The following is a 23,876-nucleotide window of genomic DNA, read 5'->3' on the forward strand; positions in this document are numbered from 1 at the left end:
GTTGGCTAATGATCAATAATGTATTAAAGTCGTATACCCTGACTAATAATTTGACGGGCTACCTGTCTGTACCAACCTAACTGCGCGCACTCTTATGGAGTCAAATTAGGGTCAATAATATTTTGCATCCGCAGAAAAAGATTTGCATCCGCAGAAAAAGATTTGCATCCGCAGAAATCGATATCTTTTTCTGCGGATGCAAAATATTATTGACCCTAATTTGACTCCGTACACTCTGCCCCTGCAGTGGCTTTGAAGGGAGGTGGTGCGATATGAATGTGTCAAACCGCAAATTTAGCCCAACCCAGCTCTGAGAAACCTGCACACGCAATGTCAGATGATGCTGATTTTACTGGACTGTTCACAGTCCACTGTTTTTTTATTAATCCTCGTTAATGTTTGTTAATGTTGGGCAGCACAAGACACTAACAAGTGCAATGGCTGTGAATTATTTCCAGTTGGGACATACTGCATGTTAGCATGTGAGCTGTTCACACGACACAGACGTGTATGCTTGTGATGCTCCAGGGAAACCTGTGTGAACTGCTGTCGGGCTACTGGCGGTTCCATCTTGATAAATAACTGTTTAAGATCTCTTTCCCAGTGGGTCAGAGGTTTCCGAGTAATACAAAAAACAGTCCTATAAAGACCTTTTACAATAACAGCTGTTTCCTAACCTATTCAAAGTTAAACATGCCAAGATGGCAGGACAATGCAAGAAGGATATGGCAAACTCAACGTCTGGTATTCATTTGTCAGACTGGAAGTAACAAAACACTACATAAAGGTCTAATGCCATTTGAGCGGAATAAAGACATTGGAGAAATGACCTTCAAGCCACAGGTTGGGGCTTTTGGGAAACCAGAGCTCTTACACAATTTTAGACAGTAACAATTCTCACAGATTTATCTGCTAACAGCCATGGTAGCTTGAGTAAACAATTATTTTGATTTGGGAACCATTTTTGAATGTCAACTTTGGGATCTGGGAGAATAGCACATGCTCAATTAATTAGAGAACTAAATAATTTTAAGATGATATCAGTTGGTCAACAGCTCCAAAAGCTACACCCGTTGTTAAATATATTTTACATTGCCAGTTCATTTACATTTAGTCATTTAGCAGACGCTCTTATCCAGAGCGACTTACAGTAAGTACAGGGACAGTCCCCCCGAGGCAAGTAGGGTGAAGTGCCTTGCCCAAGGACACAACGTCATGTGCACCGGCCGGGAATCGAACTGGCAACCTTCAGATTACTAGCCCGATGATCTATCCACTCAGCCACCTGACTCCCAGTTCATGATTGCAAGATTATCTTACATCATGTAAAGGGTTACTTCCTCTATACAATTCCCTTTTTGACTGCTATAGCAGAACTAAGGTGGATGACTTCCTGTTTGGTTTGTCAGCTAGCTAGCTAGTCAGAGGATCCCACTGATAATCCTGCTCAAGGGTCATGACACCGGTCCATGTTCATGCTTGTTGTCTCCATGGTTGAGAAGCTCGAGTCGACCAGCTTGGGCTGAATAGGGCGCGCCTTTATCGTGGAGACCTGAGGGGTTCTGGGTCTTCGTAGTTTCCTCCAGAAGAACCGCATCACTGAAGGATTAAATATGATGAAGACCCAAGGATCGATGATGGAGTTGAATGACAGCATACGTAGAGCAGCTAGATCAGTGTAGTGTTTCTCCTCCGCTCTGGTTGTTAAGTTGAAATACACTCTGAGCTACAGTGGTACACAAACACAAAACGCGTTAGCGGGATACAGTGGGTATATAGGGCTGCTCTCTATTCATTATGATGACTTTGAAGTTTGAAAATGACTTAACATGTGAGGAAGAGATACGAAAAGTATCAAAAACCCTCTTACCACTAAAGGGAATGAGCATATGCAAAAAACCACAGTGATGAAACTCAACAGCAGCAGATGTTCCACTTCCTCGGTCAGAGACAGCGACCGCTGGTAGCTCTTCTGTCTGGATCCCTGCGCCCGCGCTCTGCGCCTCTGGCGCATCTTAACGAGGTGGCAAATGACACTTACATTACAAAGTACAGTGCCCGAAATCATAACGAGGGTAAAAGTGGCGTAAAGGCCAGCGTATACTTTACCCCTAAGATCTTTTGGGTTCATGTCAAGGAAGCACCACGTCCCCGGACAATACTGTACGTAGGAACCAAAGCCCACGAAAGGTGTCACGCAAAAAATAATGCAGCCCAGATATATAACAGGAATGGTGATGTACCCACAGCGGTTGTTTAAATGCCGCTCGTGAAAGTAGGGATGACCAATGGCGAGGTATCGCTCCTGCGCCATGGCGCACACCGTGGCCAAAGTAGCAAGGCTCAAAAATGTCATACTGAATCCGAAATATTTGCACAGTTCTTTGCCATTCTTCATTCCCGTCAACGTCGTATTCGTTGCATAAGAAGTCAACACGAGAGGACTGACTGCCAGGGTCCCCAGTAAATCCTTCATGAGAAGCGCTGTTACCAGTACGTAGAACAGAGACAGACGTTGCTTGTTACACCGCATCGCCAAGAACACCAAAGCTGACAAGTTGCCTATAACTCCGGTGGCAAACATAACCGCGGATGTGGTGGGATTCCCGGACAACACGTGTTGTGTTACAGCGAGAGAGTGATTACATATTCGATCGTCTGGCCCCATTTAGACTTAATTCAAATGACAGCAAGGAAACATTCAGATGCTGCAAACACATACGGTAGGAGATGTGTTCACATTGCCCCACCCACACAAGGATGTGAAGCCTTTCGTCAACGGAGGATTGTCTTCGTCACTCAACTAAACACAGCGCGTTTCAGAAAAGAAGATTCAACAGGCAACTGCATGAAAATAGTGACTCCCAGTGGAAATCTTTATTTTACGCATTTTGACAACGCAAAGTACAGCAGGCTACAACACTGCTGCACAAGGCCACTTCAGGTCAAAGGTTAAAATGCTTTACACCTTGACTTGTCTTACTTTAACTAAACGTGATCAGACATCAAGATCACCATTTATCTTCCACTTTCTGTGTCCCAGGCTCTCAGGCTGTGGGTAGCGGTTTGGATCCGTGAAATTACCGCCTTATTCCAACGCCTCCTCTTTACTGTCAGTAAATTACTATCATTCACTTGAGCAAACGCACGATGAAGAGCTCTCGAACGTTTGCGATAATTTTTTGGAACTATGCTTTCACAATCTTTCAAAGTGAGGCAATTATTTTACCTTATGGAGAGCGGGTTGGTGATTCCATTTTGGGCAACGGCGATGATGAAGTGTCAGAAGTTCTGCGCTTGAAAGAGCCTTTGTTTTTCTATGACGCTCAGTACTACGATCTTTACGTAAGTAGGGAATGTCAGATGACAAACATTGTGACTGAAATACAATTTAAACGATATATACAATAGAGATAATTCGATTATGTTATTAGTTGGTGTAGGCTGCATGTTGAAATATTGGTTAGATTCTGCTTTTTTGTTATCAGGCTACTCATGGTAATCACGTTAGCGCACTAGTCCGTTTATTTAATTCAGCAAACACAGCAGCGCCTTGAGCTACTAAAGAAAATACCTATTAACCAGATTTTAACAAGACTGCTTCTATCTATATATTTTTTCTCCTCAGATAGCGACCAATGGGATCATTTTCCTGCAGCCTCCCCCCAGAGAGAGTGGATACGTTGATAGGGCATTTCCCTTGGGGTTTCCTGCCATCGCACCTTTTCTGGCGGACATAGACACTAGCGGGGGGAGGGGCTCTGTGTATTACCGGATGGAGGAGTCGGTGGATATACTTAACCACGTGGCTGGGCTCATCCTGAGGAGTTTTCCCAACGTTCATTTCATGCCAAAACAGGCTGTGATCACAACCTGGGACAAGGTCGGCAGCCACCTGGAGTTCCCCTTCTCGCTGGAGTCCTCAGATAAGGTGACACATCAGACATGTCTAAAGGCCGATTTATATTAACACGGGACTCCCTGATTGGTCAGGATCATGCCTTACATTATAGATGCGGTGACATTTAGAATGTGTGAGGGTTGCTCCAAAACGTCAGAGAAAATCCCAGTTAGCTGCTGGTTGTGTTTTGACACAGGTGCTGTTCTGTGTCCCTCAGATGAACACCTTTCAAGCTGTGCTGGCCTCTGACTCCCAGGACTCCTATGCCCTGCTCTTGTACCCCGCCGAGGGGCTGCAGTTCCTGGGGACCATGGCCAAGACCTTCCACAACCCGGGTGTGGAGCTCCTGGCCAGAGCAGGCTTCAGTGGCTGGCAGAGCTCCACCTCAGAAGAGCGGAGCTACCCTCTCCCTGTGCCGAGTGTCCGGAGCCTGGACCAGTCAGTGTGCACAGTCAGCGCACAGACATTCTCTGCGCGTCGTGAACCAAATGCTGTATGACATTTTTCACTGTTGTTGATGATGTTGTGACGATTATCTCTCTGTTCCCCTGTTCAGGGAGGGGAATGCGGGTGTGAGAGGGCTGTGGCTGTTCCAGATCGGTAGCAGGTCTGCCTTCGAGGACATCCTCAGCCCCGGGCCAGGTCCCTCCCTCCCCCCGGCTCAGCCCTGGGCCAGGGCCGGACACAGAGAACCAGCAGCCGACACTGTTGCCTCGGTTGTGGCAGATCTAGTGGACGATTTCTACGTCCTGTCCGACAGTAATGCCCCTTCGACCAAACCACCTCCTCCAGTCCTGCCCCCCAAACTCTCTCCCACCCCCCTCCAGGGAACCCCCACCATGAGCCCCTCCCCCCCCACCCTGAGCTCCTCGTCCCCCCCCACAAGGCCCCCTGTGCCTCCTGGGCCTTTAAGCGCATGTGGCCGCATCCTGCACCTCTGCTCCCAGGACGGCTACTGCGCAGACCACCCCACAGGCCCCTGCTGCCGCTGCCGATCTGGTTACTACGGCAACGGGAGACGGTGCTTGCCCCAGGGTGAGTCGTTCGGTCTCTGTCTGTGGTTGGCTGGTGATAAGCACTTGTTTACATTTAATCATTTAGCAGACGCTCTTATCCAGAGCTCAGCCATCTGACCCCCCCACTTGCTTTTGTGATTCGTTAACGGCGCCCGCGGCTCTTTTTAGAGTCACTGAAGTGTCACTGAGACACTGAAGTGTCACTGAGTCACCAAAGTGTCACTGAGTCACTGAAGTGTGCGTTAGGAACACAGTGTGAGAGACCTGTGTCTTATCAGGTGTCCCCCAGCGACTGAACGGCAAGGTGAGCGGGAAGCTGACTTTGGACGGGACTGAGGTTTTGCTGAAGGGGGTGGATCTCCATGGTTACGCTGTGGTGGCCGATGGTCGGGTCCATGTCTCAGTCAGCCCCGTCCCAGAAAAGGTGGGCTGGGCTCTAATGACGGTCAGCCCTCTCATTGGCCTGTTCGGCTGGCTGTTTGCCCAAGAGCTCCAGGACTACAAAAATGGCTTCCATCTCACAGGTATGTCAAAGCCTGTCAGCTTTCAGTTTGTGGCTTATAACCTTTCAACTGAACTGTTCAGCGACGAGAAGGTTTTGGTGTGTTGTGTTTTCAAGGTGGCGAGTGTACACATCAGGCAAGAGTGACGTTCCACCCCGGGAAACAGAATCTGACCATTACCCAGAAAGCTCAGGGTCTGGTCTCCCTCCACGCTGCCTGGGTGGAGACCTTCCTCCAGGGAGATCTGCCCCTCATCCCAGCTGGTGCCACGCTTCAGCTGGAGCCATACAAGGAGACCTACCAATACAACCACTCAGGTAAACCTGAAATCCCGAGGCACTGCTTTGTATCTTGAACTGAATGTCACTGTAAGCAGCACTGAAATCAAGCTATCAATTGCAGACAGTTCAGAAGATAATTAATTGGTGTGTTAGTGATGGATGGTCCTGTTCTGGCAGTGGCGACCTCTTCATCGCTGCGAGACTTCTCAGTGGTGTCTGACAACCGAGGGTTTGAGAAGCTGTCCTACTTCCTGCATCAGGATGTGACATATAAGGGCTGCGCCCACAGATCGTTTCCTGACACCCAGTTCCAGCAGCTCAACACTGAGCGTCTCTTGGTCATGTACAACAAGGAAACACAAAGTCTGATGTATTCCATCTCCAACACTGTTGGTCCTGTTGGAGGTAAACTTTCAACCATGCAAATTATATGGTTTTACCAACCTAGCAAACACACCACAGTAGTTAATTTGTCATTACATTTGAATGATACTACCATATGCTACAGATAGTACAGTACAGGATTAGAGTTTATTATATATTTATGTTTTTACTTTACTTGCAAGAGGGGGAGTTTTACTGTAACAAAGATGCCAGTCTGTAGTGATGTATCTGTGGTTGTGTGTTGTCAGGGGGGCTACCGGACCCAGCCTGGGTGAACCCATGTTCTGCTGGGGCACACTACTGTGACCCCATGTCCATCTGTGTGTCTGCGACTGGAACTGACTACTACTGCCAGTGTGTGTCTGGATACAGAGGAGATGGACGCAGTTGTTATGGTGACGTTCACTCACATCTTGAGAGCAAGATCTGGCAGAGCAGATGTGTTTGTATTCATTCTGTGATGTTCTGTGTGTGTCTGTGTGTGTCTGTGATGTTCTCTGTGTGTCTGTGTGTGTCTGTGTGTGTCTGTGTGTGTCTGTGTGTGTCTGTGGTGGGCAGATGTGGACGAGTGTTCTGAGGGTTTGGACAGCTGTGGGCTTCACTCCCAGTGTGTCAACATGCAAGGGAGCCACCACTGTGTCTGCAACGCCGGCTTTGAGTTCGACCCTGATTGGCGAACCTGTGTGGGTGAGAGCAGACCACTGTGGTGGGTTGATGTCGAGCAAATTCAAGGATGAGTTTCAGGGCCAACGTTGTGACTGCTACAACCTTTTACTGTGTCTGTCTCTGTCTCCGGGCCAGACATTGATGAGTGCTATCTGAAGCAGTGCCACCCGTTTGCCTCCTGCTCCAACTCTGAGGGCTCCTTCCACTGCCAGTGCTGGCCCGAGTACCATGGAGATGGACTGGTGTGTGGCCAATCAGGTATGGATGACCTTACACCTATATAACTTATCTTGGTCAAATATGCTTAGCGATGACGGACATATGATCTAACGCACAGGATGACGGCTAAAGGGTACACTGAGATAATAATTCTAAAACATTATATAACCTTCCTGATAGCTTCCTTATTTATTGACACTCATCGCTCCGCGCCTAGCTCTGGTGACGGAGTCTGAGAGCCGCCCTCCGAGCCTGTGTGAGCAGCACAGAGCCAGCCTGCAGGGGGGGGGGCCTGGGGTCTGGGGAGGCCTGCCCCAGGAGGAGGCCTTCCTGCCCCAGTGTGACCAGGACGGCCACTACCTCCCCCTGCAGTGCCGTGGCATGACTGGGCAGTGCTGGTGTGTGGACAGCAGGGGGCAGCAGAGAGCAGGAACCAGGACTGACCCTGGCAGCCCTCCAGTCAGCTGTGTCACAGCAGGTATGATGGCTCACTCCTCTTCTCACTTTGAAGCGTACATATTTTTTACACGCACTGTATGTTTTTGACGTATCTCAAATTTTGGCTTAAGATATTAAGTCACTAGTATTAATCACTGCTTATTCTTGATTTAACTTTTTTTAAATCAAGATGTTGTTGCCAGAGGCTGCATGGTTTTAAATCCCTTTTTTCAACTCGGTACGGCATGCGCTGAGGGAAACCACACCATCTCTAAATTTAAGATAATTACGTAGTCTGAAAGCACAGTTGTAATCAGTCACTCCAATGGCTTTCTCCGCTGTAACCCACAAAACACCTTTTTCGCTTGCAGATCCAGAGGCTCAAAGAGATGAGGAAATACTCAGTTCAAACAAACTACTACTACGTTGTGTATGATTACGATCGTTTGGGAATATTTACAGTTCTTCCGATCCTAACTACAAATGTGTTATGATGACATCACTATCGGACATGTACCACCCACCCTGCCCCCCCCCACCCTGTCCCCCCCCACCCTGTCCCCCCCCACCCTGCCCCCCCCCCACCCTGTCCCCCCCCACCCTGTCCCCCCCCACCCTGTCCCCCCCCACCCTGCCCCCCCCCACCCTGTCCCCCCCCACCCTGTCCCCCCCCACCCTGTCCCTCCCCCCACAGCCCTGCCCCCCCCCGTCCCTCCCCTGGGGAACGTTGCAGACAGCATGTGTGAGCGCTGGAGACACGATCTGGAGGAGCAGTATGGAGGCCAGGTGTCTCCTCAGGACTACATCCCCCAGTGTACCCCTCAGGGACACTTCCTGCCTGCCCAGTGCTACGGTGACAGCACCTTCTGCTGGTGTGTCGACCGAGATGGAAGAGAGGTTCTGGGAACACGCTCGCGACACGTCGTCAAGCCTGCCTGTGAGTCGCTAGGGGAGACCCCTCCTGTGAGTCGCTAGGGGAGACCTTTCCTGTGAGTCGCTAGGGGAGACCTCTCCTGTGAGTTGCTAAGGGAGACCTCTCCTGTGAGTCGCTAGGGGAGACCCCTCCTGTGAGTCGTTAGGGGAGACCCTTCCTGTGAGTCGCTAGTGGAGACATTTCCTGTGAGTCGCTAGGGGAGACCTCTCCTGTGAGTCGCTAGGGGAGACCTCTCCTGTGAGTCGCTAGGGGAGACCTTTCCTGTGAGTCGCTAGGGGAGACCTCTCCTGTGAGTTGCTAAGGGAGACCTCTCCTGTGAGTCGCTAGGGGAGACCCCTCCTGTGAGTCGTTAGGGGAGACCCTTCCTGTGAGTCGCTAGTGGAGACATTTCCTGTGAGTCGCTAGGGGAGACCTCTCCTGTGAGTCGCTAGGGGAGACCTCTCCTGTGAGTCGCTAGGGGAGACCTTTCCTGTGAGTCGCTAGGGGAGACCTCTCCTGTGAGACGCTAGGGGAGACCTCTCCTGTGAGTTGTTAGGGGGGACCCCTCCTGTGAGTTGTTAGGGGAGACCCCTCCTGTGAGTCGCTAGGGGAGACCTCTCCTGTGAGTCGCTAGGGGAGACCCCTCCTGTGAGTCGTTAAGGGAGACCTCTCCTGTGAGTCGCTAGGGGAGACCTCTCCTGTGAGTCGCTAGGGGGGACCCCTCCTGTGAGTCGCTATTGGAGACCCCTCCTGTGAGTCATTAGGGGAGACCCCTCCTGTGAGTCGTTAGGGGAGACCCCTCCTCCTTCATGTGCTCTGTGATGTGGAGTCATCTTTGTTCATCAGAGATGGCTAACATACACACATCCTTCTCTCTTTTCAGTCTTTCCAAACTTTTTTTGTCACACAAAACGACACAAAAAAGTTTGTAGTTTTTTGGAAACTTTTATCTCAAGTCCTGAAAGAGCGACCACACCAAACCAGGGCAGAGGTATAAAGAGCTCTATGCACAGAGATGTCGTTAAGGTCAACCCTTCCCTGTCAGTCAGGGATGAGGTCACCTCTCCCAGTCAGGGATGAGGTCACCTCTCCCAGTCAGGGATGAGGTCACCTCTCCCAGTATTTTTTACCTTTCAAACTTTTTTTGGGGGGGGGGGTTTGGAAAAAAAGTTTGAAAGGTAAAAAATACTGGGAGAGGTGACCTCATCCCTGACTGGGAGAGGTGACCTCATCCCTGACTGACAGGGAAGGGTTGAGAACTTTTTTTAGAAACATTTTGTAGAAAATATTTTTATCAGCCTTTCAAATCCGCCCCTTCTGGTGTTTATACGTTTCTTCTCTGATTGGTAGGCCTGCCAACCGTGCCCTCGCAAGCCCCTCAGCCATTGGTCCATCCAGGTGTGGTGTCTCAGCCCCCAAGGCAGGCAGTGGTGTTCTCTCAGGGACACCACATCACAGCTCTTCCTCTGGACGGACAGCAGGCAGTCTGCAAGAAGGCTTCGCTGCTGTTGACTCTGAAGGTGTGGAGGGGGAGGGGGAGGGGCTCAGCTCCACTGCAGGAAGGCACAAATCTGAAAATATATTGACCCCTGAACGGCAATCAGTTTCAATTAACATGAATTATGAGGTGATATAGGTTTGTATCAGTCAGGATCAGAGGTGAGACCATGGGTTGTTGTTGTTGTGCACCTGGTAGGATGCCATTGTGGTCGGGATGGACTATGACTGCAAGGAAAACCAGCTGTACTGGTCAGATGTGGCCAGTCAGACGATTAGCAGAGTCACACTGGAGGCTGGAGCAGAGACAGAGAGCATCATCCACTCAGGTCATCTAACAGGACACACTCACTCACACTCACACACACAGACACACACACAGACAGTAACACTAAGCCCTGCCTGCTGTCCAGGTGTGACCCGTCCAGAGGGCTTGGCTGTGTGTGTGCGGTCCAGAAGGCTGTTCTGGGTGGACAGTGGCTCACTCAGGATAGAGGCAGCCTCTCTGGCTGGTGGAGACAGAGCCGTCCTGGTCAACTCTGACCTCAGCAACCCCAGAGCCATCGTTGTGGACTCTACCAGTGGGTATGTGTGTGTGTGCGTGTGTATGTATGTGTGTGCGTGTGTGTGTGCTGGCACGTTGTACTACGTATACTTTTAAAACGTATATCACAGCATCAGTTGTGTCAAAAGTTCTTTGAAAAAAGTGTTTTGTTTGAGGTAGGGGAGTGGTAACTTAAAACACGTCGTGCTTGACTTCAGAACCCTGTTCTGGACTGACTGGAACCGCGACGGTCCGAGGATTGAGAGCTGCTCTGTGTCGGGTCAGAACCGACGTCTGCTGGTCCAACAGGGGATCACACTACTAACTGGACTGACCCTTGACCTCAAGACGAAGCAGGTGTGCTGGGCGGACGCAGGTACGGATCTCCCAGACGTGCTTTTCTATCTGCTGCAATACTGACCCAAACTTAAGAAATCATACAGTATACTATACGAATAAATACGTTTATATTCTATTTTTCATCGTTAGGTTCCATGAAAGTGGAGTGCATAGCCCCCGATGGTTCAGAGAGGAGAGAGATCTACAGATGTCAAGATGACTACCCGTTCAGTATTGTTCTTCATGGCGACACCCTTTACTACACAGACTGGGAGAGGTGACCTGACAGGGAAGGGATGATCTTAACAACATCTCTGTGCATAGAGCTCTTTATACCTCTGCCCTGGTTTGATGTGGTCTCTCTTTCAGGGACGGGGTTGTCATGGTAGACAAAGGGGAGAGCAACCGGACAGACCAGTATCTACCCCTGCGTAGATCTCACCTGTATGGAATCACAGTCGTCACATCTCAGTGTCCATGAGGTAAAGGTACACCTTACATGTTATGTGGTTGTTGTAGTCCTAGGAGCGGTGTGGATAGCTTTGACCCAGTGTAATCTGTCATGCAGGGAAACGTTGAGGAGTCCGCTGTGGTGTGTGTTTGGAGTGCTGGAGGGATGTCCTGAGAGATGCCTACTGCTAAAGTTAATTATCCTCTGATATATCTCTTTTTTAAATAAAAATGATGGTTTACTAGAGTTTGGATAACTTGACTGTGCTTCCATAGTGTTTCCAACAGAGGGCACTGTAGGCCAGGTGATGGGCAAACTCACAATTTTGTTTTTTGTCTTCTGCGTAAGAAAGAGGGGGGTGACAGTTAAGGAGAGGGAGGTGGAAAGGATGGAAGTTTGTCTGGCTCTCTCTATCTGTCTCTCTCTCTATCTGGCTCTCTATCTGTCTGTCTCTATCTCTCTCTCTCTCTCTCTCTCTCTCTCTCTCTCTCTCTCTCTCTCTCTCTCTCCCTGTGTCTCTCTATCTGTCTCTCTCTCTCCCTGTGTCTCACTATCTGTCTCTCTCTCCCTGTGTATCTCTATCTGGCTCTCTCTATCTGTTTCTCTCTCTCTCCCTGTGTCTCTCTATCTGGCTCTCTCTCTCTCCCTGTGTCTCTCTATCTGGCTCTATCTCTGGCTCTCTCCCAGTCTCACCAGTTCTCCCATTATTATGGGTAATACCAGTACAAGGCCTTCTCTGTGACCCAATGCTCCATATCAGTCCCCATTAGCAGGGTCTTGAAAGGCTGGGCAGGGAGCACCTTCATTTGAATTCATTAAATAACAACCATGAAACAAAACATGGAGTATTCCGTATTCTCATAAACCGCACTCAGAGTTTGGACCCAAACATCAGTTGTTCAACGAGAGGATAAGATTTCACCCATAAAGAAACAAAAAAACCTGAATTAATAACTCATATTTGTATATGCTCTACTGATATCACAATAATAATGTCCACGATAAAGAGACACTCAAAATGACCCCTCCTGTAGTACTTTGCTAGTTCAAGGCAACGGTCTCCAGCATTGCGGATAGGCATGTTGTTCCATCTCAGTAATTACATGTGGTTATGTAATTACGCTGTGCTATGCTAAATAGGGTAGAGAATAGCCCGCAAGCCCAGTCTGTGAATGGAAACTAGGGCTTTTTCAGGCCACAGGCGAACTTGAATTTACATACTATGTCCTCAACTATGAGTTTCCACACGGATTGGCTCCACATCTGTGTATGACACTTTTCTATGTAGGCTGGAGTATCTTCAATGTTTAATGGATAAGACTCAAACAAAACAAGACTTCTCATGTTTTCTGGCAACCGGTAAACACATCACGGAGTGGAAATACGGTAGTGTTCAATTACTCTCATATCTGTTTACTTTCTCATGTAAGACTATACTGTCCTTGAGAAGAATGTCTGTATTTATCCTCATGACCATCACTGATATAAAGAAAATTTGACAGTGCTATAATCACAGCACAGAACCTCATTTGTGTATACTCTTAAGTATTCAGTGGCAGTTGAACTAGCTGGTGTCACGCAGTTGTTTGGGGCTTGAGGGATGCAGTCAGACCACAGGCTCTGTTCCTGTAAATCAGGAGCTTGATATCCTAAAACAAACACATTGGCTTCTCTGAAGACTCAATGACTGCCAAGACTCCGCCAGGTCCAGCCTCTGACCAAGAGGAGACCAGACCTCACAACCTCTCTCTCCTTCCTCCCCACCCTCTTGTTCCCCTGGGCCCAAGCATTGGCCAGCACCCTGGCTGATCTGGAGCTGTAACCACAGCGATGGAGGAGAACTCCCCCGGGACACAGAGAGGCAGAGCATACGCCTGCTGCCCTGGCTGATCTGGAGCTGTCACCACAGCGATGGAGGAGAACTCCCCTTCTGACCGCAGTTCAGGGAGTTCGGCCAGCGTTGCTCAACAGCGGTCATTCTCAGGGCCGGGCCTGAACCCTGGTCTGGTTACCGAGGCGATAGGACCCTCAGGGACCACAACACTTACTGGTCACGATGACCTTACAGGGGCTCAGATGGGTTCTGGTTTTGCGCTCCCTCGTCGGAGAGACCTGAAGGAGGGTGGAACACCATCCTGGTGCCACTGCTGAAGCTGGAGATGACTAAGACAGTCCTTTGTGTAATGAGGAAACAGGGTTGTGTCGAGTTACTAAGACAACAGGAAGTTGACCCCTGGCCCAGCAGAGCGCCAGCCCTTCACATGGATGACCTTTGACCCTCTGCCTCTGGCCTCACAGGTCCACTCTTATCCTGGAGACCAGGACAGAGGCAACGTAATCTGTTACGGGAACGGGTGTTTGTTTAGAAAATAAAGGCTATCCTACTACTGTAGCTACTGTAAAGGGTTTGTTAAGCTCAAAGCTCAAGGGCTCTGTCACAGGGGAAGTTTGAAACAAAGACGTCTTTTGTGTGTTAGCGAACACTTGTGCTCCGTTGGAGTGAACGGGAGCTGCGACCACAGACCTCGTCTGGAAGCGTGACGGAGGGTGCTGACGGCAGGGAATACAAGCACGTCCCCATGGAGACATGACGGAGTCAAGCGTCCCCATGGAGACATGACGGAGTCAAGAAGGGAGGGCTGTCAGAGAGGACACCTCCCTGTGGCCCTGCAGCCACAAGACTCACATGTCACCTGTCACATGTCACATGTCACCCAGAACACAGTGCAGGACAGCAGAGCCACCGTTTTGAAAAGCAGGAGTCCCTTCTCAACACAACTACACCTCCTACCCTCCAGTCCTCTCTTCTCCCCACACCTCCCTCCTTTCATCCCCACATCCCCTCCCTGGTGCTTCTCTCCCCTCTCTGTATCCCTCACTCCTTTTCTAGTCTCTGTATTCACAACCACAAAACATTACCTCTTTAGGCCAGCCATCCCCCAGCCACCCCCCAGCCACCCCCCAGCCACCCCCCAGCCACCCCCCAGCCACCCCCCAGCCACCCCCCAGCCACCCCCCAGCCACCCCCAGCCACCCCCCAGCCACCCCCCAGCCACCCCCCAGCCACCCCCCAGCCACCCCCAGCCACCCCCCAGCCACCCCCCAGCCACCCCCCTGTCTCTTTCTGTTCATTACAGCAGACGCAGTGAAATGGAAGGAGGAGAAAGAAGAATAGAACATCGGGGGATGAATGGCATCCTTGATTTATTCCACTTTTACCTGGGTGAGATATTGGCTCACTGCCTAAAGTGAAACCATAATACTCTTTCCAGCCATGGAGTTACTAACTGTACTCAGAGAGAGAGTGAGTGTGGGTGGGTGTGTATCTTTGAAATAATGTTGGATACATATTTTTATTAACTGGATTATTTACTGCAATCAGCCAGGCCACAAAGAAAACTTGCAGGCACACCCACACAGACTCTCTTTAACACAAACACAGACATAATCACACACACTGACTCTTTTGCTCTCTCTCTCTCTCTCTCTCTCTCTCTCTCTCTCTCTCTCTCTCTCTCTCTCTCTCTCTCTCTCTCTCTCTCTCTCACACGCACACACACACACACACACACACTCATTGCCATGCAAAGTCAGGCCAGTATTTTCTGATGAAGTGGTGAGAGTGAACTAATGGGGTTTGGCTGATATGTGAAAAGCTGGAAGATTTATAGAGAATGAAGGGAGTCTCCCACCACAGACAACCCTCTGGTCTGTATCTTTCTTCCTGTCAGGGCTGACGGCTGCGTTCTGTAAGAGGCCATGTTGGATCACCCTCAGGGTTCAGTCTTGGTCCCTTCCTCAGAGAGCCAAGCTTACGAAACACAGAGGTGTGGAGGGGAATCGGACACCATTTGCAAGAGTAATGGGTTTTCAAGAACATTAGGCCAACGGGTTAATCCATCAAGACACAGCCCACCTGTCTCACCAGGTCTACTGGTGATGTGCTCACATACACTGATAGGTACACCGATAGTGCTTAAACTGACGGCTGAACTGACCAGCCTCTTCTGTGAAACCTGTAGAGTCGATACTAGGGTTTGTAAACTCACTGTAGTTTATCAGTCCCTCATCATGTGTTTGCTCTGGCTGGGTTGAAGACACCTCCGTGACGTTCTAGATAAGTACTCTATTGGTTCTCTGAATTACCCGGCACAAATCTATTTTGTTTGAGTCCAAACTCTCATCTGTGTAATCAGACCAGCATTATCAGTCTTCTCCAGTATGGGAACTTTGGACAGGATCAGTGATTGGGCTCATGTGGGAGAGACGGTGCGGGATCCTGTTCTGCGTGGTTCATTAGATGTCCAGGAGGGATGGAGGCATCCTTAAGAGAACCCTCCTACCACTCCACTCTGGCTGCACAGATTCTGTTGTGATGATGTCATCGTAGAGAGCCCACCTGCACACTGTCACAGAAGCATAGTGCAGTTCGGCCTTCCTTCCAGCAGTTGGTACATTCCCCAGTGTCTGACAACTGATTTACCTGTGTTGACACTGTGTTACTGTAAATCTGGATCTTACATTTATTCATTTAGCAGACGCTTTTATCCAAAGCGACTTCCAAGCAATAGCTTTACAAAGTGCATAGGTCACTGATCATAACAACAAGGATCTTAATGGTGAGGTGATGTATTTTCCCTCTCCCTTACTTTTATCCCTAGATTACGGCAGCCTTTGATCACACACTGTAAACTACAGTATGTGGTTCATCGGCTCTTTTGCATTCATCTACCCTGTGTGGTGTACTTTGCCCCAGTACTACGAGGGCTCTGGGAGTGTTTATTATTTAAGATAGGGCTTATAAAACTCTTAGGAAATGACTCAAAGTTGAACAGAGTTCTAGGAGTCTATGAGTTGTTAATAAGAGTAGTGTGCTAATGATTGTCGCATGTCTGCTTATCCACATCCAGAGCCAATCCCACTCTACAGACACACTTAACAACAACTCTAAAGTTGGGACTAGGTTGTGTGTGGGAGACATTGTGGGAACAGAATCTCTGTCCTTAGTTCTTTTATTGGAACCAGGCTTTGGCTATCTGCTGGGGAAAAGGATCTGTCCACGGAGCCCCCACCCTCTGAGACTCTCCACAAGACCCCCAAACCTCCCTCTCTGACCCCCCAGCCTCCACCCCCTCAGCCAGCCTCCACCTCCACCACCAGAACAACAAAGCCAGGCAACCAAACCCTGTGGCCTGCAGTGTCTCTCTCCAGGCATCTCTGTGTCAGGAAGCCACATAAGAGAGACTGTCACAGAGAGAGAGAGAGAGAGAGAGAGAGAGAGAGAGAGAGAGAGAGAGAGAGAGAGAGAGAGAGAGAGAGAGAGAGAGAGAGAGAGAGAGAGAGAGAGAGAGAGAGAGAGAGAGAGAGAGACTGTCACACAGAGAGAGAGAGAGAGAGAGACAGAGAGAGAGAGAGCTCACATGGCTAAGAGACCCCCCTCCATCACCACCCTCCCCCTCTTGGTTTCTGCTCCACCGCTGAAAATGAGAGGGCTCCCACTTAGACCCCCAGGTCTTTATCTCTTCACCACCACAGCCTTCTGTCTCTCCCTCTCTGTCTCTCCCTCTCTTTCTCTCTCTTCCCCTCCCTCTCTCTTCCTCTCTCCATCTGTCCCCCTCTCTCTCTCTCTCTCTCTCTCTCTCTCTCTCTCTCTCTCTCTCTCTCTCTCTCTCTCTCTCTGTGATGAAAACCAACCATTGTCAAGCCCATTCACCGTCACAAACCTCCAAACCATCTATCCTCGGTCCGACCACAGTTCCACTCCTAACATCCTCCATTCCCTAACCCCAGTAGTGGGTCCTGGCTGGGCCTGGTTACAGTGGGTCCTGGCTGGGCCTGGTTACAGTGGGCCCTGGCTGGGCCTGGTTACAGTGGGTCCTGGCTGGGCCTGGTTACAGTGGGCCCTGGCTGGGCCTGGTTACAGTGGGTCCTGGCTGGGCCTGGTTACAGTGGGCCCTGGCTGGGCCTGGTTACAGTGGGGCTGAAGGAAGGAAAGGGAACAACCGTTAGAGAATCCAGTGTGGAAATGCTAACCCAGACAAGGACCCAACTTGCATTGCTGTAGTGTCAAGACCCTTTATATAGACGCCTGATCAGCTCCATCAAAATCTAATTAGACATTTAGCAAAGGTGTTCACTAATGAGCAGTTGTCCATGCTCTTTTTCTATTTTCCAATGTATCCTCTGGCCTCACTGTTAACTATGTTGAAGCAGTGGTCACATGTCACTTCCTAAAGGTCAAAGTGTCATGGCTTCTAGTGGAATCCACAGTAAACAATGAGAGAGAGGCTGGTGATTTCAAAGGTTAAAGATGTTTGCTAAACCCTGTGACCGTAAGACATGTGGTCATCCAAACATGAACTTGTCACACTCCATGTCCTACTCAACTAACAACAGCACATCTTGTCAGTTCCTCAGTCATGTGACAGCTTCAGGAGGTGTGGCCTGGGTGGGACCAGAAATCCAATGAAGAAATCAATCATTGAATCCTGTCCTTGACATAGTCTTGTCATAGGATTGTTTTGAAATTACATTTACATTTACATTTAGTCATTTAGCAGACGCTCTTATCCAGAGCGACTTACAGTAAGTACAGGGACATTCTCCCCGAGGCAAGTAGGGTGAAGTGCCTTGCCCAAGGACACAACGTCAGTTGGCATGACTGGGAATCGAACTGGCAACCTTTGGATTACTAGCCCGCTTCCCTAACCGCTCAGCCACCTGACTCCTCCAATTAAGTTTTGATTCATTCCTGTGATGACTTCCTGTGTGCCAGTCATGTTCAGTAACATGAGGACTGAAAGAGTACGACAGGAAATGAGGGTGTATCTCACTCTGTATTAACATACTGAACATGTGAGAGAAATGGAAAGAGTGTTGGATTTGTATAGTTTGGACTGCATCAACCCCCCAAGCCCCAGTGTGCTGTCTATACTGGCCCTGCTCCCAGCTCTGACTCACAGCAAGGATCATTGGTTCTGAATCCCCAGTGAATGTGACCTGTTTGTCAAAACGTTACCGTGCTGGAGAAGAAGCCAGCCAGGCTTTACCAAGATGATGAACCTGCTGTTGTTACATGTGACCTCTGGCATGCCTCTCACTCTGCCCCCCCACTCTGCCCCCCCACTCTGCCCCCCACTCTGCCCCCCCACTCTGCCCCCCCACTCTGCCCCCCCACTCTGCCCCCCAGTCTGCCCCCCCACTCTGCCCCCCCACTCTGCCCCCCCACTCTGCCCCCCCACTCTGCCCCCCCACTCTGCCCCCCCACTCTGCCTGGGATACTCCCTACATGTGGAAGCCATCCTGGGCCTGGAGGCTGTGGGGCTGGAGGGCGGAGGCTATGAGGCTGTGAGGCTAGATGCTGTGGGGCTGTGAGGCTGTGAGGCTGGAGGCTGGAGCCTGGAGGCTGTGAGGCTGTGGGGCTGTGAGGCTGTGAGGCTGTGGGGCTGGGAGGCTGTGAGGCTGTGAGGCTGTGGGGCTGTGGGGCTGTGAGGCTGTGGGGCTGTGAGGCTGTGAGGCTGTGAGGCTGTGAGACTGTGAGACTGTGAGGCTGTGGGGCTGTGAGGCTGTGGGGCTGTGAGGCTGTGAGGCTGTGGGGCTGTGAGGCTGTGAGGCTGTGAGGCTGTGAGGCTGTGAGGCTGAAGGGTTGGACAGATGGGACACACAGCTCCCTACACTGAGCCAGAACCTCATCTTCATCTTCAGCCAGGTTGGAACGAGGGCGTCAGTGTGTGCTCAGTCTGAGGAGGAACAGCCGTGTGTGCGTGTCAAGCTTGGTTCAGTGAGGGTGTGTGAGAGAATAAGGATGTGAATGTGTGTTTTTGTGGTATTTTGGCACTGAATGTCTGTGTGTGTGGGTGTGTATGTGTATATGTATGTGAGTGTGTGTCTGTGTGTATGTGTGTGTGTGTGTGGGTGGGTGCACAGCACTGCACACACCATCTCCAGGTCTACGCTGTCTCAACAGGCTCACTGAAGGGGCCACTCTTACAAGAACCCCCCCCCCCCCCCCCCCCGTTCCTGCTCTCCACTAAAACTAGGTGATTGGGAACGACAGCTGATTCCTGGAACCGCACCGTCAAAAAGTTTATGATTAACAAACAGCCAGAGGACCAGAGCGCCAGCCTGTATGGAGGGGTTTCTCATCGCTGGTCTCCCACACTTCAGAAACTGGGCCTTTTGTGTGTGTACACGTTACAAACACAGACAGAACTATTCCTTTGAGACAGAAAGTGGTGGGCAAGCCTAATCCTGCTTCAAGAATTCTGACCAATAATGAAAATTTGTATATAATTGTGTTGCAGGGCAGGCTTGAAGTTGACGTGTTTGGGGAAGGAACACTGTGTTGTCTCGTGTCGTGTCTGTATGGGACATATTGTTCTTCTCCCTCGTAACCTTGTCCTTCCTGTCTCTGCCAGCTGTAGCCTGATGGAGGGAGAAAGTGGTTTATTTGTGACAGGCTTACATGTGGTGGGCTGCAACTCTTTTCTCAGGAAGTGAGAAATATCCTGAACCAGGTCATAAATCCACAGGAATCTCATTCAGCAGTCACAGATACAGGCTCACAGTTTGGGCTGATTTCCTTGCCTCTTTCTACACAACTTCACACAATCATTATTCGGTCATACGTGGATTTGTGTATTTTGCATAATACACAAGTAATAATGGTCCCTTGTCTGGCCGTCCCCTTCACACACACACACACACACACACACACACACGCACACACACACACACACACACACACACACACACACACACTGTACACATTTACATCCACAAAACATCCTCAATAGGATTTCCTCCATTACATTTTACAAATAGACAAATATTTAATATAAAATACCTATTGTATTCCTTGACGTCAAATGGCATGAACAGGAAGAATCGAAATAACTACAGGAATACATACAGGATGTTGTCACTTAGTTAGGGTTAGGGTTAGGGTTAGGTGTGGCAGTAATAACGAGGAAACACCCTGTGGGTTAGGGTTAGGGTTAGGGCAGTTTAGTTCTCAGGGAAAAAAAGTCAGAAAGAAGTTTGTTTTTTACTTTTAGAGTTTTTAACCCTAACCTTAACTTTTAGAGTTTTTAACCCTAACCCTAACTTTTAGAGTTTTTAACCCTAACCCTAACTTTTAGAGTTTTTAACCCTAACCTTACATTTACATTTAGTCATTTAGTCAGGGTTAGGGTTAGGGCAGTTTAGTTCTCAGGGAAAAAAAGTCAGAAAGAAGTTTGTTTTTTACTTTTAGAGTTTTTAACCCTAACCTTAACTTTTAGAGTTTTTAACCCTAACCCTAACTTTTAGAGTTTTTAACCCTAACCCTAACTTTTAGAGTTTTTAACCCTAACCTTACATTTACATTTAGTCATTTAGCAGACGCTCTTATCCAGAGCGACTTACAGTAAGTACAGAGACATTCCCCCCGAAGCAACTAGGGTGAAGTGCCTTGCCCAAGGACACAACGTCAATTGACACGGCCGGGAATCGAACTGGCAACCTTCAGATTACTAGCCCGACTCCCTCACCGCTCAGCCATCTGACTTTAGACCTTAGAGACCCTAACTTTTAGAGTTTTTAACCCTAACCCTAACTTTTAGAGTTTTTAACCCTAACACTAGTATTTAGTACATGGTATATTTAAATACTCGGGACAAGAAATGACTAAAGCAACAAGGATGTCTCAGCATCTCTGAAGCAAGTTTTCTTCTACACAGCAGTAAATCTTTACGGCTACATCATACTTGTTTTCTTTTCTTTAACCTAATCTTGGTGAGACATAGAGCATGTCAATGATTCATGGAGGTCGTCTGTGTTTGTGAGGCAGGTAAGGAGGTTAATTGGAGCATGGCAGGCTGGAGGAGAGGAACAACAGGCCTGGTACACCCGTCTGACAGCAGCCCTGCTCTTTGGGACTGACTCTCCTGCCATCATTTCCAGCTCTCTGTAATCTGCCTGCTGTCATAGGTGTGGTGAAATGGTGATGGATCGGAATAATTCCCATTGTTGGTTTCAAGCCCTCGATCTCCAGACACTTGTGTGACCTTGTGAACCGTGGGTGGTGTGACCCCATACAATGATGTGACACTGTGTTTTCCAGTTTAGCTTTGTGGGTAGGTACAGTGTGTGTGTGTAAGTGTGTAAAAGCAGATGACACAGATATACGCGCCCATTCCTGTTGCTACACAAGCACACACACGCGCATGTACACACATGCACACACACCATCTGAAAAAAATGCATTACATTTCTCTCATCACTGTAAATGAGGAAATCCATGATTTACTGTTGGACCATGTGTGTGGGAATCATGTCATCGTCCATATGGAAAAAAAATATGTCTCAATGTTCTACAGATGAAATGGTCTGAAACAGGATTTGGTGCTTCAGCGTTCTCACGATCTCCGGAGATAACAGGGTCCAGCTACAGTTGAAGAAAATAAAGTAGTAGGGTTGTTTTCGTCTTCACTCTTCAATTTAGACTCATTTGACACCTCAGGTCTCATCGGCCCCAATAACTATGATGTGACTTTGATGACCTCTCTCTTGGCTGAGAGGACAGAAAAACGTGTGTGTGTGTGTGTGTGTGTAGCAGTGTTGACACAAGTTTTGCTACTTCAAGGTCTGAAGGGTGAGAAGTCATGAGACACTGAAGAAAGACTGGCCAAAGCTAACTCAACCATTCTGTCATCTCCAGTACAGAGGCAAAGCTGAAGACAAGCTTGTCATAGTTCATCAGGGGTGCTTTGTTTTAACCCCACATCCTGGAAGTTTTGCAGATACGACTATTGGAATCCTGATGTGTTTATCAAGTTGAAGTAAAAGGGCAGATGTATTGTGAAATCTGTGTTTAGTTTAGTTTGGCAAGCCCTGGCCAGAGTGCAAAGTCCACTGTCTGGCTCAAGAGAGGAAGACAGACAAGTGGCGAGAGAGAGAGAGAGAGAGAGAGAGAGAGAAAGAGAGAGAGACAGATAGAGACAGACAGATAGAGAGCCAGATAGAGAGAGAGAGAGAGAGAGAGAGAGAGAGAGAGAGAGAGAGAGAGAGAGAGAGTCCATGTAGGGAAAATCCCTGGTGTTTCTCCAGTCGGAGAGAATACTAACCCTGTCTCAATTGTCTGGATGAATGATGGTCTGTTTCTACACCAATCAGGCTGCCCCATTACAAAGAGAACAAATCGGCCTTCTTTCTTAGGACTGTTTGGAAACAATCCGGTTTACAGAAAAGTCTCCTTTCCCAGAACAAAACAGAGACGACATGCAGGAAGTGGAATACTGTGCTTCCACTTTCCACTTTTCAATCTCAGTGACTCTGGATACTCTAAAAGAGTAACTAGAGATCTATAGGTTTCTCATTCCTTTGTGTGATGTGAAAGACTAAAATAAACAGGCGAGACAAGTGACTTCTTACATTTGATGAGAGTACCAGCTTCAGGCTGTGGTTCCACAGACTGGTACCTTTCCATCCAGCGTCCAGCGTCCATCGATGAGGGACCAGGGACCTTGAGTTCTTGGAGGGCAGGATGAGACATCTCTTAGTCTGTAGTGTTTGACGAGACCCTACTTTATAAAAGACCTGAGCTAATGTCAGAGGAGGCACTGTATCGCCGTAAACTGTTTGAAGGGTAAACTTCCGGTCGTCACGAGACACGATCTGCCCCCACAATACAATTCTAACTGCGGCCGTAAGGACCTGGAGCAAAGTCACAGTAAAACATCTGTAAAATAGGAGCACAAACCCCCATATCAGAAAACTGCAATCACATAAACATTCAAGTCAGGAAACCAGTAACTGCGCCAAGACTGACATCACAGACCACAAGGTCCCAAACCTCTTCAAACACCCTAAATGTTAGTACTTTGCAGGAATCACATCACAGAGCTGAATTTCAGTGTGAAATCATTAGCAAAGGACCCTCAGCAATATTCACCTTTCAACAGTTCTATAAACATGTTGTCTGGTAGGACACAAGCAAGTTCTACTTTTTACATGAACGTCAGTCATGGAAATCTTTGGCCTCCTGAACTAAGACATGATGCAGGGAGAGAGAAAAGAGAGGGAGAGAGAAAAGAGAGGGAGAGAGAAAAGAGAGGGAGAGAGAAAAGAGAGGGAGAGAGAAAGAAACAGAGAGGGAGGGAAAGGCTGCATGACCGCAGGCTATTTCTGGTTATTGGAAATGTCCCCCTCCCAAGAGCTGATAGACGTTTATTAGAACAAACCTCCACATGAAGTCTGAGGACTTGGTCCTGTTTTGTCGTTCTCATATTCTTCTCATGTGTGTTTTGGACGTTTGTCTTGCGTCAGCTGCAGATTGTAATGTTTGACTACTAAGGTTACAACATGGCATGAACACACAATAATGATCCTTTGTATGAACATACAGTAGTCTATATGCAAGAACGAAGTTCAAAGTATTCTAGCAAAACCCTGAGACAGCAAAAGACAAATATTTACAACAGGAATTCAACAATCAGCTGGTATACATTTGGGCTGTTTTTGTAAATAAAACGTATGTATGCAAAGGAATGAATTATTATGTAAACCCATTTGTGGTAATCATATTGGGTAATTATCGTTTCCAGATGCACAGTTAGAGGATGATCTGAAAGTTGCAGGGTATTGGCAGACACAGATCATAGTGTGGTTCATATAAACCTCCTGACCCCAGCCCCACCATGTGGTCGCAGAGTCAAGGTGATCCATCATGAACAACAATCGTCAT

At 48.7% G+C, this 23,876-nt stretch overlaps 2 protein-coding genes across 2 annotated transcripts; one reads left to right on the forward strand and one right to left on the reverse strand.

Moving 5' to 3' along the window:
* Positions 1 to 235: 235 nt before the first annotated feature.
* Positions 236 to 2,668, reverse strand: LOC134025155 (prostaglandin E2 receptor EP2 subtype-like). The gene is made up of 2 exons (XM_062468042.1): positions 1,871 to 2,668; positions 236 to 1,726 (listed from the first exon to the last, which is right to left on the reverse strand). Exons 1-2 carry the CDS (start codon positions 2,666 to 2,668, stop codon positions 1,448 to 1,450), a joined length of 1,077 nt encoding a protein of 358 aa, XP_062324026.1. The 3' UTR covers positions 236 to 1,447.
* A 231-nt stretch (positions 2,669 to 2,899) lies between these two features.
* On the forward strand, positions 2,900 to 11,317 carry nid2b (nidogen 2b (osteonidogen)). Its single transcript, XM_062468044.1, has 19 exons — positions 2,900 to 3,345; positions 3,629 to 3,931; positions 4,119 to 4,339; positions 4,458 to 4,936; positions 5,196 to 5,441; positions 5,537 to 5,737; positions 5,879 to 6,106; positions 6,334 to 6,480; positions 6,644 to 6,772; positions 6,887 to 7,009; positions 7,188 to 7,448; positions 8,103 to 8,345; positions 9,672 to 9,841; positions 10,018 to 10,147; positions 10,232 to 10,403; positions 10,581 to 10,738; positions 10,852 to 10,978; positions 11,071 to 11,183; positions 11,270 to 11,317. Exons 1-18 carry the CDS (start codon positions 3,151 to 3,153, stop codon positions 11,180 to 11,182), a joined length of 3,645 nt encoding a protein of 1,214 aa, XP_062324028.1. The 5' UTR covers positions 2,900 to 3,150; the 3' UTR covers position 11,183; positions 11,270 to 11,317.
* The last annotated feature ends 12,559 nt before the right edge of the window (positions 11,318 to 23,876 follow it).

This window comes from Osmerus eperlanus, chromosome 8, assembly GCF_963692335.1.
Source record: "Osmerus eperlanus chromosome 8, fOsmEpe2.1, whole genome shotgun sequence".
Lineage (NCBI taxonomy): Eukaryota > Metazoa > Chordata > Actinopteri > Osmeriformes > Osmeridae > Osmerus > Osmerus eperlanus.

Bases quoted from the DNA above. Each gene is read 5' to 3' on its own strand.
- LOC134025155 (XM_062468042.1), bottom strand. From the start codon at position 2,668: ATGGGGCCAGACGATCGAATATGTAATCACTCTCTCGCTGTAACACAA. The intron at 1,727-1,870 runs GTAAGAGGGTTT...GTACCACTGTAG, and splicing joins TATGCTCATTCCCTTTAGTG to CTCAGAGTGTATTTCAACTT.
- nid2b (XM_062468044.1), top strand. From the start codon at position 3,151: ATGAAGAGCTCTCGAACGTTTGCGATAATTTTTTGGAACTATGCTTTC. The intron at 4,340-4,457 runs GTCAGTGTGCAC...TCCCCTGTTCAG, and splicing joins AGTGTCCGGAGCCTGGACCA to GGAGGGGAATGCGGGTGTGA. The intron at 10,404-10,580 runs GTATGTGTGTGT...GCTTGACTTCAG, and splicing joins GTTGTGGACTCTACCAGTGG to AACCCTGTTCTGGACTGACT.